This window comes from Puma concolor, chromosome B3 (genome assembly GCF_028749965.1).
Source record: "Puma concolor isolate L17-30 chromosome B3, mPumCon1.1.hap2, whole genome shotgun sequence".
In the NCBI taxonomy this organism is placed as follows: domain Eukaryota; kingdom Metazoa; phylum Chordata; class Mammalia; order Carnivora; family Felidae; genus Puma; species Puma concolor.
This window is the reverse complement of record NC_141672.1, coordinates 28,892,780-28,905,245: the sequence shown is the minus strand read 5'-3', so window position 1 is coordinate 28,905,245 and position 12,466 is coordinate 28,892,780. Positions and strand designations below refer to the sequence as shown.

The following is a 12,466-nucleotide window of genomic DNA, read 5'->3' as shown; positions in this document are numbered from 1 at the left end:
CATGCAAGGTAGCTTTAGCTGCTAAATAAATCATTAAATTGCAGTAGTCAGACAGGAACCGAATCTTTGAATGCCTTTATGGAAGTACTTGCTGTTAATGGGAGATTTGGACTTCTGTGTTTTAGAAAGGGTGGGTTTGGGAGAAATCACCTTACTTTATTACACTGAGAAAGCCTCAGGGGAAAATCTGAAGTGATAACAAGAAGCCTCCATTGGAGTAGGATGACGTAGAAATTTTAAAAGCACGGGGCATAGAGAAATGATAGCATCAAGGGGACGGTGGGCAGTTGGCTTGGAACAAATAGTAAGTATAGTAAAATGGGTTTAGGGTCTTTTGCAGGCCCTTTTTGACCAGATGCCCTCTTTCTGGCAAGCAGTAAACACCAGCAGGTGTTTTCACAAATTTTGCTCGCTGTGCAAATTCATTTACGAAAACTTGACACTCCTCTAGTATCCATTGGGAGACTTTTTTTTTTTTTTTTTTTTTGCTTCCCCATTACTTTCAAGGGGAAAGGCCCTATTTGTTGCAGAATTGGTTTTATTTATGCAAAGTTAGAGAGTGTCTGGGGCAGCATGTCCCCCCTTTGCTTTAGCAAGAACCAAAGACAAGGGAGCCCTGCGCCTGCTTCATGTTGTGAATCTGCTCTACGGTGTTCGCTCAAAAGAGGGGGGTCTCTGGGTCAACATCCAGATCTTACCTTGTGGAATCATACACTTCAGTTCCATGACTGATAGTGACTGGTGGTATGTACACTGTAGGTGTCCCCCCCACCCTTCGTTTGTGTGGGAATGTTGACTGATTACAAGGGATTAGGAGAAAACAGGTTTAGAAGTAAAGGGATTAGAAGTAGGTGTCCAAGAACTTTCTAACTTCTCAAGAATTGAAACCCGTTCTTTCGGGCTTCTGTTACAAAGCCTCAAATGGAGGGCTGACATGTGGTAGGAGCATCCTGTATTGAGAAGTGGGCAGCACCGATCATCTGGCGTAGCCCTCCCGTCAGTGCTGGCCAGGAGTGGGTCTCGTGCCGCTGGTAGTGGACGGGACCTGACACTGTCCAGTGCAACATTAATTACGGTTTTGCATGTGTGTCTCAAAGGCAGGAAACTCCTCTACTTTCTGGGTATCTAGCATTGGTGTTCATGGTTGCTCTTTCAGAATCCCTGTTTTCCATTTCTCCACAGAAATGCAGGGCTATTTAAAGGAAGTTTGCTTTAAGAAGTTTTGCAATAATTGCGGGGCTTTAATTGTCAGATAAAGACATAAAGGAGGGAGCATTTAAGTGGTCTGTGGCCAGCAGCTGTATTTAAAAATATTTTATTTTTTTGAAAAGGTAATACACACGGTACAAAATTCAAAAAGACACAAAAGGGGATACAGTGAAAAGTCCCAATCCTGTACCCATGTACCCTGTCACCCTCCCCACAAACCACTGTTGTTTCTAAGAATTTACCCTACAGGTATGATCCATAGATATAATGTGAAATAACATACAAGAATATTCATTACAGCATTACTTATAAATAGCAAGAGATAGGAAACAATGGAAACATCTGTCAATAGGGGACTGATTACAAATTATGATTGATCCATTCAGTGGAATAGCATACAATTACAATATAGAACGAGACAACTCTTTATGTGAAAATACGGATTAAGTGAAAAAAGCAAAGTGCAGAACAGCATGCATAGAGTGGTCTTTGTGTTTTGATACAAAGAAATCCGTGTATGTGCATGAAGTTTTTCTGGAAGGGTGAGCAGGAAGGCGAGGGTTGAGAGGAGGCACAGCGCCAGCAGGTGTACTGAAGAGTGGTAAGAAGTTCTCTGAACCGTGGGGCGTAAGGAGAGTGGCGAGGGTGAGGTCAGCAGATACCCAGCTGTCTTCCCCCTTTCTTTAGATAAATAGCAGCATATATTACACTTTGTTATATGACCTTCTTTCCCCCCTTCGTCTGGTTTGGATTTCTTATCAAGACATTTAGAGCCACTTTTTTTTTTTCCCTCCTTTTTTAGGCCTCCGTTTCAACTAATAGTTTCTAATCTTTTACTGTTACAAGTAATGCTATAATAAATAACCTCTGACGTGTGTCGTTTCACATTTGGTGAGAAATATCTGAAGGTTAAATTCCTAGAAGATTCAAAGACTAAGAGCTTTTATAAGTTTGAAAGACATTGCCATATTATCCTTTTCAGAAGCTCTATCAGTTTCTGTCCCTGTTAGCTGTGTATGTGAGTGCCTCTTTCATCAGATGCTTGCCGACTAGGAGTCTTAAACGTTTTGATCCTTGCCAATCTGACGATTTTTAAAAAGTATCTCAGTGTGGTTTTAATTCACATTTCTTTTATTACGAAAGAAGGTCAGAATATTTTCACATGTGTAAGAACTATATAGTTTTGTTGGCTGAAAACATCTTAGCTAGTAGAGTGACCTAGGGCAAATTGTTTAAACTCTTGTGTGTCTCAATTTCCTCAGCTGTAAGTTGGGAATAAAAATAGTCAGTAGGATTGTTGGATGATTAAATGAAATTTGTGTCCAGCACTCAACACAGTGCCTGGCACATAACAGGCATTCGGAAGTTATTATGGGATGGCTGACAGAGCAACCGCTAGGACAGGACAGATTAAGAAAATGACATTCGTCCCTTTGTCTTCAGGCGCATGGAGTCTCGTTCATTTACATTGCCTTTCATCAGACAAATGCAAAGGCAGAGCTTTCCTTGTCTCAGAAGAAGAAGGAACCTTTTCCATTGGATCCCATTCCTAGGCTATTGGTAGAGTTGGCAAGAGGGTAGGCACAGCCTCATGTCTAATAATTAGATTTAGCCAACATGGTAAAGAAATTTGGTTTAATATGAAATAAAAACAAAAACAGAAAAGCCCAGATGTACATCTTTTTATTCCACAATGGTTCTAAACTCCTGGCTGGCCAAGGTTGGAGTGGGTCTCTACTTGTAAACTGAGAGGGATACCAGCCATCCCATTTTTGAAAGAAAGATGGCAGGGGCATCTGAGAATACAGAAACAACATAGGAAATCTGGCTTCCCCTAAATAAGACTACACTGTATCTCACAAGCTAGAAAATAGGCCCCTTTATTTTTAGTACCTCAAAACTGGCATCCACAAAAGGAGAACCCAGGAGAGATTTGTTTCCTGTAAGAAGCAGTATGTATTTAATACAGGTCTTCGGAGATGGGCACCCTGTCCTGTGGCAGCCTTTGCTGGGTGCACGTGAATTATCATGGGTAGATGGTGAGTGTTTACCCGAAGTTACTGAACGTTTTCTTTAGACTTGTTGAAAGCCTTGGCTCCCCCTTTCTTAACAACTCCCCGTATTTTTCATATTGCCCTCTTGCTGCTTTCTTAGGCTTCTTGTTCCCCTTCACTTGTGTCTCTACACTCAGCAAGCTGGTATCAGTCTTGCTCTTCCGAGATGAGCTGAGCTGATCTGCTCCTCCCTGGGGCCACAGAACTGCTATTGGATGGAGCTGTGGCAAAATCTGGCCCAGACCGGATTGGCTGTGTGAAGTGTTGGTTCTCTGGAGGCGGCCTTGGAGTCACTCCCCAAACCCCCCCCCCCAATCCTTTTTTGCTCAAGAGATACTGAAGGACCATCCCTGGGCAGATGTGACCTCTGACCCAGTTGTGGAGTCATCAGGATGTCCTGTGGATCATGGCTGGGAAAGGGTATCTGCAATGTGAGTCCGAGTGACCTTGCGTGTTTGCACAGCTTGAGGGGGTGGATGAGGGCCATCCTTTAGGAAGCATCCATAGCAAGGCCAGGACAAATGGCAGACTGGTCCTCATGGCCAGTGGCTGAAGCATTAAAGCATTTGGTGGTGTTTGAGCCAAGCAAGGGCACGGCAGCATGAAGGCAGTGACAGAAGCTCAGCCAGAGCCTAAGCTGGGAGAGATGAAAAGCAGGCGGGGCTGGCTGGGAGCTGGGCTGCAGGGCCTTCTGCCTGCTTCTTCATGGTGTCTTCCCAGCTAGGAAAGCCTTCTCGAGGCCCCTGCCTGTGTGGCCTGGGCCCATTTCCAGGTAGCTGCCCACACTGAGCCCTCACTGCTATTCCTTGGAGGTACAGTGTGGGGGGCCGGCCTCGGCCACATAACCTGGGGAGCAATGGCAGCGGTAGGAGCCCTCGGTGTTCTCGCAGTGACCGTGGGCACAGAGCGCAGCAGGCCCGTTCAAGTCGTCACACTCATTGATATCTAAGAGGAAGGGAAGGAAGAGAGAGCTGTGGGGAACCCAGGTGCCTCTGCTGTTGTGGTCACTAAGCACCAGCCCCTGCCCCGCAGTGGAATCCTACATGTGGCAGCCAGGAGCTGAGGTCATTGCCCCAAAGTAGGCAAGTCAGAGACACAAAGCAGGTGGTAGTGAACCCATCCTGTGCCCCTGGACAGTGACCATGCTCTTTTGTCCCTGCCTTTCTTCTCTCTAGGAACCTCCCTGGAAAGGGCTTTCTGTACACAACAGGAGACCTTCCTTTGGTGCTGTCTCACCACTTGGCCTGGTTCCAGACAGCCCCACTAGGGGGCAGCAGTGTATGTTCCACTCTCAAGTTCAGCCTTGTATTCCTCAGTGAGCGGTGGGCCAGTCTGACCTTTCCACCTGGAGCCATCAGGGCCATCCTGTTCCCTGGGCCACTCACATCACAACTTACCCACGCAGGCCATGTGGGCCATGTCCAGCTGGAAGCCCTCAAAGCAGTCACAGGTGTAGCCCTCCCTCACTCGCACACAGCGGCCGTTCTCACAGCCGTTCAGGATGCCGCATTCCTCTGCCTGAAGCCCTTCGAAGCCGGCCTGGTGCTCTGGTAGGAGGGAGTCAGAAGGAAGCTGAGGCCTTGCACCCAGCCTTGGGAGCCTCACCCTCCACTATGAAGGTTGCTCCTTTTGGAATCCTAAGGTCAGGGTTGGGAGGGTCTAAAACTCTCACAGAGATGCTAAAACAAAAGGCACTACCCTTAAGAGATAATTATGTGTCATTACTTTATGGTGGCGGAGACCTACGGTACTTTAAATGTTAGTTCCGGGAAGGTTGAGACTCCTTGCTCTCATAGTGCCAGGGTTCCCGAGCAGGTGGGTGTCTATATAGTGTTGGTTTTGTGGTTGGTGGTGGTTAAAATCTTTAGATGGTTTTTGTGGGGAGGAGATTGGCAGCAAAAGGGGATTACCCTCACCCAACACGAAGCAAAACTTAGGGATCTGCTTAACCCTCTCCTCTTTAAGCAGGTCCCAACCCCTGAGAAAGACCGTATCCCTGGTCCCCGTGAAGCCTTTGTCTGGTACAGTGGCCTGTGCCTGGGGCAGCTACCACATCCGTTGCACAGGTGCCAGGCCTGACTTCTTCATTAGAATTCAAGTCCTATATGCTGGGGTCCTTGCCACTTACAAACCGGGTCACCACAGTGGGCCTCTAAAGTGATTAGAAATCCTGAATGCACATTTCAGGTCATGAGTGTGAGCCTGTAGACCAGGTTATTCTGCACACCGTGGGTGGTATGGAGGGAGAGAGACGGACCGGAGTGTACCTGCTTTCTCTTGCTCTCTCAACCCCCACAGGGAAGTTTTTGAGGTTGGGATGGTGTCCGGTCCTGTACCTCTTTGGCTCATCAGAGTTGTTTTGGTCTGACCCAGGCATTTGGAGTTGTCCCTTGAGTGACCTGTGAGAGGGCTGGCTGGGTCTTTTCCCTCCCCGGGCCTCACCCCGCTGGCAGCGATTAGTAGGTAGAGGAGATGGCAGTGAAACCATTTTGGTGCCCGCCGCTTCCCCATTTTTGCAGCAACACAGACCTGGGTGGCTGGCCACGTAGTGGGGCTGGAGTTCTGAGGGCTGCAGGGGGGGCTCAAGAACTGGTAGGTGGTCCCCTGGGCGGCTGGCTGTGTTGGGGAAGGGTGGCTCTGGGACGGTGTCCTCGGGACCCAGGTAGTTGTAGAAGGGGGCCCCGTCTGGGCCGTAGAGGCTGTATTGCAGGTCCTCGGGCCCGGGGCCGTACTCATAGCCTGGCCGGAAGTGGACTCCAGCCTCCCGCTCGGCTTCGATCCGGGCCACGTTGCACAGCTGAGCGTAGACCTCTGTCAGGGAGGAGGGAGAGAGGATGCTGCCAGGCTCTTGATAGCTAAAGCCTGGAGTGTGGTTCCCAGGCTCATTTCCCCGGGGAGAGGGAGCATGCTGGGACTGGTGTCCTCTGGGAGTTCCTGACAGTGCTCTTCTCGTCACCCCAGCCCCTCCCCCACTCTGTCCCCAGACAATAGAGATGGAAGATGGCCACACTCTGATTGCTCTACTCCTAAATCCCTCCTTCCCAGGTGAGGGCATTTCCTTCCCTGGAGCCCCTCCCCCCCCAGGCAGGCACGGGTCACCCTTCTCACCAGAGCTCCTGGGGGGGCACAGGGCACACTGCTGGCTCCAGGCCTCGCCATCCTGACAGCAGCATTCTGTGTAGGTGGTGCGGCGTCCGTGCAGGGGTTGGCTGCACACATAATTGGTGACTCTTTTCCAGCAGATGTCCATGTGGATGTCGTGGTCAGGCAGGTCCTCTGGTGGCACAGCGCACAGGGGCACGTGATCCCTCCCGGCCCAGATTCAGTCCCCCCACCGCTGCCCCGCCACTCCAGGCCTACTGACCCGTGCCGCCGGTGCTGTTCACGCAGCGCTGCTGGCCGAGGTCCAGGGTGAGCGGGGGGCTGCAGAAGCAGTGGAAAGAGCCTTCAGTGTTCACACACTCACCGTTCTCGCAGACCATGTCCTGGCACTCGTCATGATCTGTGGTGGCAGAAAGACGGAAGGGGGATGTGGGGGGCAGTACCAAGGCGGCTTGCCCACGGACCGCCTTCGTGGAAGGGGGTTTTCTTGTAACTGACAATGAAGAGGTGGCACCCTGCTTCCCCCTGCCCCCCCCTCCCGACCCAGTCCAGTCTGGGGAGGGGGGGGCCCTCCCCAGGGATGCCTTTCCAACAGGTGTCCAGCTCCCCTCACCTCAGACCTGTCTGCTGCAGTGGGAGCTCCCAGCAAGAATGGGGCTGGCTGGTGGGGGCTGGGAGAGCATTCGGCTGTGGGCGCGGGGGTGGGGAGGGGTGGTGTGTGTCCTCACCCTCACACTTCCTGTGGACGGTGTTGTAGTGGTAGCCGGGATGGCACAGGCAGATGTAGCCAGGCACCGTGTTGAGGCACCGGCCGTTCTGGCAGAGCCCAGGCCCGAACATCACACACTCGTCCGCATCTGCGGGAGGGCGGAGCCGAGGTGAGAAGCAGTACGAAGCAGAACGTGATACTAAGGGCTCCAAAGCCAGACCTGCTGGGTTTGGGTCCTGGCGCTGCCACTTGCCAGTTAGGTGACTTTGGGCAACTTGTTCAGGTCTCCTTGCCTCAGTTTCCTACCTAAAAATATGTGGATGCTATTACTCAATCTCTCACAATTGTTACGAAGATTAAGAGGTTAATATATGTAGGTGCTTCAATAGCACTTGGCATGTAGCAAGCACTTAAGGAAAGCTGCTTCTGTTTCTGTGATTTCCTTCTCTGGCTTCAGGATTAGGATGCGGAAGGGCTCATGCCTGAACTACCCACTTTGAGTGTCGGTTCCCCCAAAGTTTCTGGCTTTCTAAGTGAGGCCAGGGAGATAAGCAACTGCCTCGGTATAGCAGTACTTCCCACTCTGTCCCTATGCCCCAGGACTGGGTTAGTCAAGGCGTCATAGTTTATTCCGGAGGGTTCGGCCTCGGAGGAGCAGAGGGAGCTCAGGTCAGAACTTCAGCTACACATCCGTAGGTAGTCAGCCCCAGGATGGGAACCAGGGGAGTCACCTGGGAGGCTGGGGCTTCATGCAGAGCTTCCCTGGGGACCCTCCCGGAGGACCAGGCTGGGCCCGCTCAGGTGAGTGGAGTCTGGGGAGGAGGGTCTCTAGGGAGGTTACCTGTGTACGTGGTCTGTCCAAACATCCAGGCTCCGTCCACAGGGATGTAGCCTTTACCACTAGGGCAGATCTCGCTGAATTCCACTGTGCAAGGAGGCATCCAAGCTTAGAGACAGAAGGGCTCTGCCCCCATCTTCTCTCCCCTTCTTTCAGGGTCACCCTGCAGAGCTGACACTGAGGATTTGGGACCCTTGGGGGCCTTACCTGAGTCCTCAGCTGGGCAGAGGTCACAGGCGTCTCCCCAGCTGGCACCCTGAGTGCAGCAGCACTCGGCCTGTGTGGTGTTCCGGCCCAGAAGGCTGGAGCAGGGCAGCTGGTCATTCTGCCCAGAGTAGCACTCCATGCGGATGGGGCCCGGGGGGTGGTCCCCTGGCAGGGCCTCAGGAATACTCTGACCTGTGTGTGAGGGATGCCCTTTATTACTGTCTGTCCGTGGCTCTCTAGGGCACCCTAGGCTTTGAATTTATTTTCAAAATTTTATGTTTATATAATAGCACTTCCCAGTGTACAACATGCTTTTACCTGTATTATCGTGCTTGATGCTTTCAACAACTTTATATTGTCACCTCCCTCTCACGGATGAGGCAGTTAAGATTTAGAAAACCTAGGTGACTTACTGCAGCCACCAGCTGTTAAGTGGCCCAGACCCCTGTTCTTCTGCTATCCCCTGCTATCCCCCTGCTATCCCCCACTATAGGGGGTGCCCCCGGTCCTTGGCATAACCATAGAGGCAGCCCTCCCCCATTCCTCAGCTCACACTATACCCCAGCCCCTCCCACCTTCCCTGTTCCAGGTCCTGTTTTCTTTTTTTTTTTAGTAATTTTTTTTTTTTTAACATTTATTTATTTTTGAGACAGAGAGAGACAGAACATGAACGGGGGAGGGGCAGAGAGAGGGAGACACAGAATCGGAAGCAGGCTCCAGGCTCTGAGCCATCAGCCCAGAGCCCGACGCGGGGCTCGAACTCACAGACCACGAGATCGTGACCTGAGCTGAAGTCGGACGCTCAACCAACTGAGCCACCCGGGTGCCCCTCCAGGTCCTGTTTTCTTTTCCCCAAGTCAGAGGAGGCCAGCTGAGTCCTAATCCAGCCTGGGGTGACAGGCTGGACCCGGCAGCTCAAGAGTGGAGTGGACAGGAGAGAGTGAGGTTTAGCTTCAAGGCCTCCCTCACCAAACGTGCCCTGGGACCCCTGTGAGGCTCAGTCTGAGATCCCTGGGCACCTTCAGTTGGCATCAGAGCTTCCCGAGCCTCCCAGACATTCCCTGGCCGGGGACAGCCCCCCCCCCCCCCCCGCTCTCGTCTTGACATTTGCTGCACTCCTTGCCCTGCCACACTGCATTCCTAAGTGGTGCCCCTGCCCACACTGCCCGGGCCTGGCCCGGGCTCCTTGTCAGTAGCTGCCGCAGTTGAAGTGCTTTGTAAGCCGCAGAGTGGTCATTCGCAACGACTGGGTAGAGTGTGGGGCACGCTCACCTCCAGCCACCCGCGGGCGGCAGTGCCCCTCCTGAGCGTCGTACTCCTCCAGGTCACTGGCACAGAGGCACAGGAAAGAGCCCTCCACATTCTCACAGAGCGCCGCCCCACACACCGCCAGCATGAGCTCACACTCGTTCACGTCTGCCAGGCACGAGGATGGGCTTGTGGGTGGAGAAGACGCAGCCTGTGCCCCTGCCCCTCTGCCCGCAGCCCAGGGGGCAGATCCTCATCCATCCCCTCGAAAGAAACAGACTAGGTCTTGGGAGAAGAGCAGAAGGGAGCTAGCAGGAAGGAGGGACCGATGAACAGAGGGCGTGGGAAGGGAGAGAGGCGAAGGGTGGCAGGAAAGGGTCACTAAACGGACAAAGAGGAAGGGTTCCTCCCTCCGGGCACGTTCTCCAAATGTGCCTCTCGAGACCCAGAGGTCTCTGGGGAAGGGTGGTGCGCCTTCGCTGATATGCTTGCTCCCCCTGCTGGTAGAACATGGCCACGTTTCTCCTGCCAACCTGGTCCCCCTGCCTGCTGTAGGGTAGAGCTGAAATCCTCCTCCCTTGCCCACTCTATGAGGACCAATATATTGTGGAGGCGTGTGACCTCGAGCCCTTCAGGAGGAGGGCCCTAGGGCCTCTCTCCAGGACAGCCAAAATCTGTGGAGATGGGCCCAAGGGCCTCCCCTTCCCGGGCCCGGAGCCTGGCTAGCCTGCAGGCTTCTCACCAACACATTCCCAGCCGGAGGACGAAGTCTCGAAGCCCTGGTCACAGAGGCAGCGGAAGGAGCCGTCAGTGTTGTCGCAGAAGCCGTGGCTCCCACACATGGTGTCGTTGGCACACTCGTCTATGTCTGTGGGACAGTGGGGACTAAGGTGTAGGGTGCACTCTTGCTCTGTTTGCTGGGAATACTTGGACTATTGACACCAATGTCTGTAAAAAGTAACTTCTAAACACAGGACAAGAACACTCTAACATTGACGTTCCTCTTAAATTTTTGTGTAAGCCCTGCTGTTTGGAAAATACGCAAACTTCCAACAGCTGCCAACACAATGTCCTCAGGCGAAAGCAGTTTCTAGCTGGATACGTGAAAATAGGTGTCCTCAGCCCTCCTGCCTCCGACTCCCCATTCCTACTCACCAATGCAGTCTCCAGTCGGAGCCATGTGGAAGCCAGGCTGGCAGGCTAGGACACAGCGGTAGGAGCCAGGGCTGTTCTCACACCTCCAGGCCCCACATACCGAGTCGCCGTGGTCCTTACACTCGTCAATATCTGTCCCCAGAGCCAAGAGAGGGGGCGGAAGTGGGCAGGTCACTGCTTTGGCCCCACCGTTTTGGCATTACAAGGTCATGCCCCACAACCTCTGGGGTCCTTGATCCGCTGCAAATGACTGTGCTCAACCCACCCCCAAAACATTAAGTTCAGGATCATTTCTCCTGACCCGGCAGGATGAGGGTCTAGGTAGAAAACTATATGCTGTTTAGGAACGCACTGAGCTCTTAGCCTTCTGTGACATATTTTTTCCCTCACCCCCTTCTCCCTACGGCAGAGTACTTTATGCTTCTTTTTATATAAGTCTGCACCAAAGCGTATTTACTGAAAATTGTCTTCGTATCTGTCTCCCTTGCTCAATTTGAAGATTGTCCATAACTGTCTACTTTGTCCTAGCAAAAGACATTGAACCTAGCAGGGGTTTAATAAATGTCTATTGAATCAGTTTGGCTTTAAAAACTGGATTGTGTGCTCTGCTAGCACAAGGATCCTGATTGTCTTTATCTTGTCACCCTTGGATACGTCCGGAGTCAGCGGACAGTCAATAAATGCATTCTCCATTGGATGATTAATCTGTGGAAAGTGCTCTGCTTTCTGGAAGCTGCAGTTCCTAGTCCCAGGGAGCTGAGGACCAGGCAGGGGTGGAGGTGGGCGGACATGGGGCAGAGCCCTGTCCACTCCCCCCTGGCGACCTTACCCACACACTCCCCGCTCTCTGGGGAGGGCTGGAAGCCGGTTTCACACAGACAGTTGAAGGAGCCCTCGGTGTTGACACAGTGTCCTCCCAGACACCGGTCTGTGACTGCACATTCGTCCACATCTAGAACAGAGACATTTGTCAGCAGGCCCAGCCATGGGTCCCTGGGGCCCTAAGTAGTCCACAGGAGAGCCAGAGAGTGCCTCAGGTTAGGAAAGGGTTAGAAGATCTGAGGAAGAGTCTGGAGCTAGAGGCCAGAGGCCAGGCTGGGGGGAGGAGCCCCAGAACTGGGACACTACCAAGGACAGAAGGGTGACACCCAAAGGATTCAAAGGGCACATGCCTGTCGTAGATACCATGGAGAGGCCCTGTTGAGTGCCTTCCTGAAAGCTGTCTCCCTGTCAACACTCAGCCTCCCGCCTCCCATCCCCGGGTGGGGCCAGGAGCACTTTATTTCAGTAGTCTAGACAGAGCCTCCAGCGCCCCCTGCTGCTGGCAAGCAGACATGGCCCAGCTGGCTTCTCACCCTGGCAGCTGGTGCCCCCCTCGGCGCTGGCGAAGCCCGGTGCGCAGAGACAGAAGAAGGACCCGTGGCTGTTGAGGCACTCGCCGCGGGGTGCACAGTACTCCTCTCCCACGCACTCGTCCACATCTGCAAGGAGAAGGTAGGCAGCGGTGTCGCCCAGGCATGTTGCCCCCTCCCCCGCCCCACTCATCGTCCACGGTTCCCGCTGGGGATAGGGAGCCACTCACCCTCACACGTGGTGCCATTGGCCAGCTGGAAGCCTGTGGGACAGAGGCACTGATAGGAGCCAGCCGTGTTCTTGCACTCGCCTCCCAGGCAGCTGCTCTGGAAGTCTTTACACTCATCCACATCTGCAGGGTCACACAGGGGGGAAGGCAGCCCGTGGCAGCACCACCCCCACCAGGACAGGAACCAACAGGGAGGTCTCCAGAGGACCAGTCCCCTGCCTGAGGAGTCTGGACCCACAGGGGCCTCATCGCCTTATAAAGCAGCTGGCGAGGGAGGCTTCGGGGAGCAGTATCACTGCAGCTCCCTCCATCGTTGCCCTGGCCCAGCAGCCTTTGGCTGGGCCTCTCCAGCTGCCCACACA

The 12,466-nt window shown here is 53.0% G+C and overlaps 1 protein-coding gene across 3 annotated transcripts in view; it reads right to left on the bottom strand.

Annotated features, from left to right (window-relative positions):
- Positions 1 to 1,299: 1,299 nt before the first annotated feature.
- The window catches only part of LTBP2 (latent transforming growth factor beta binding protein 2), a 105,631-nt gene continuing 94,464 nt past the window's right edge, over positions 1,300 to 12,466 (bottom strand). For 2 of the 3 annotated variants that reach the window (XM_086709269.1, XM_086709270.1), the window contains 14 exons: positions 12,105 to 12,227; positions 11,878 to 12,003; positions 11,352 to 11,474; positions 10,523 to 10,654; positions 10,110 to 10,235; positions 9,392 to 9,535; positions 8,120 to 8,311; positions 7,916 to 7,999; positions 7,094 to 7,222; positions 6,628 to 6,765; positions 6,372 to 6,539; positions 5,793 to 6,074; positions 4,661 to 4,810; positions 1,300 to 4,208 (listed from right to left, as the gene is read on the bottom strand). In XM_086709269.1, coding sequence (XP_086565395.1) covers positions 4,063 to 4,208; positions 4,661 to 4,810; positions 5,793 to 6,074; positions 6,372 to 6,539; positions 6,628 to 6,765; positions 7,094 to 7,222; positions 7,916 to 7,999; positions 8,120 to 8,311; positions 9,392 to 9,535; positions 10,110 to 10,235; positions 10,523 to 10,654; positions 11,352 to 11,474; positions 11,878 to 12,003; positions 12,105 to 12,227 — 2,063 coding nt within the window. In that variant the 3' untranslated portion in view covers positions 1,300 to 4,062. Of the gene's footprint in view, positions 4,209 to 4,660; positions 4,811 to 5,792; positions 6,075 to 6,371; positions 6,540 to 6,627; positions 6,766 to 7,093; positions 7,223 to 7,915; positions 8,000 to 8,119; positions 8,312 to 9,391; positions 9,536 to 10,109; positions 10,236 to 10,522; positions 10,655 to 11,351; positions 11,475 to 11,877; positions 12,004 to 12,104; positions 12,228 to 12,466 lie in introns of those variants that run through there. The other variant, XM_086709271.1, reaches the window with a different exon arrangement.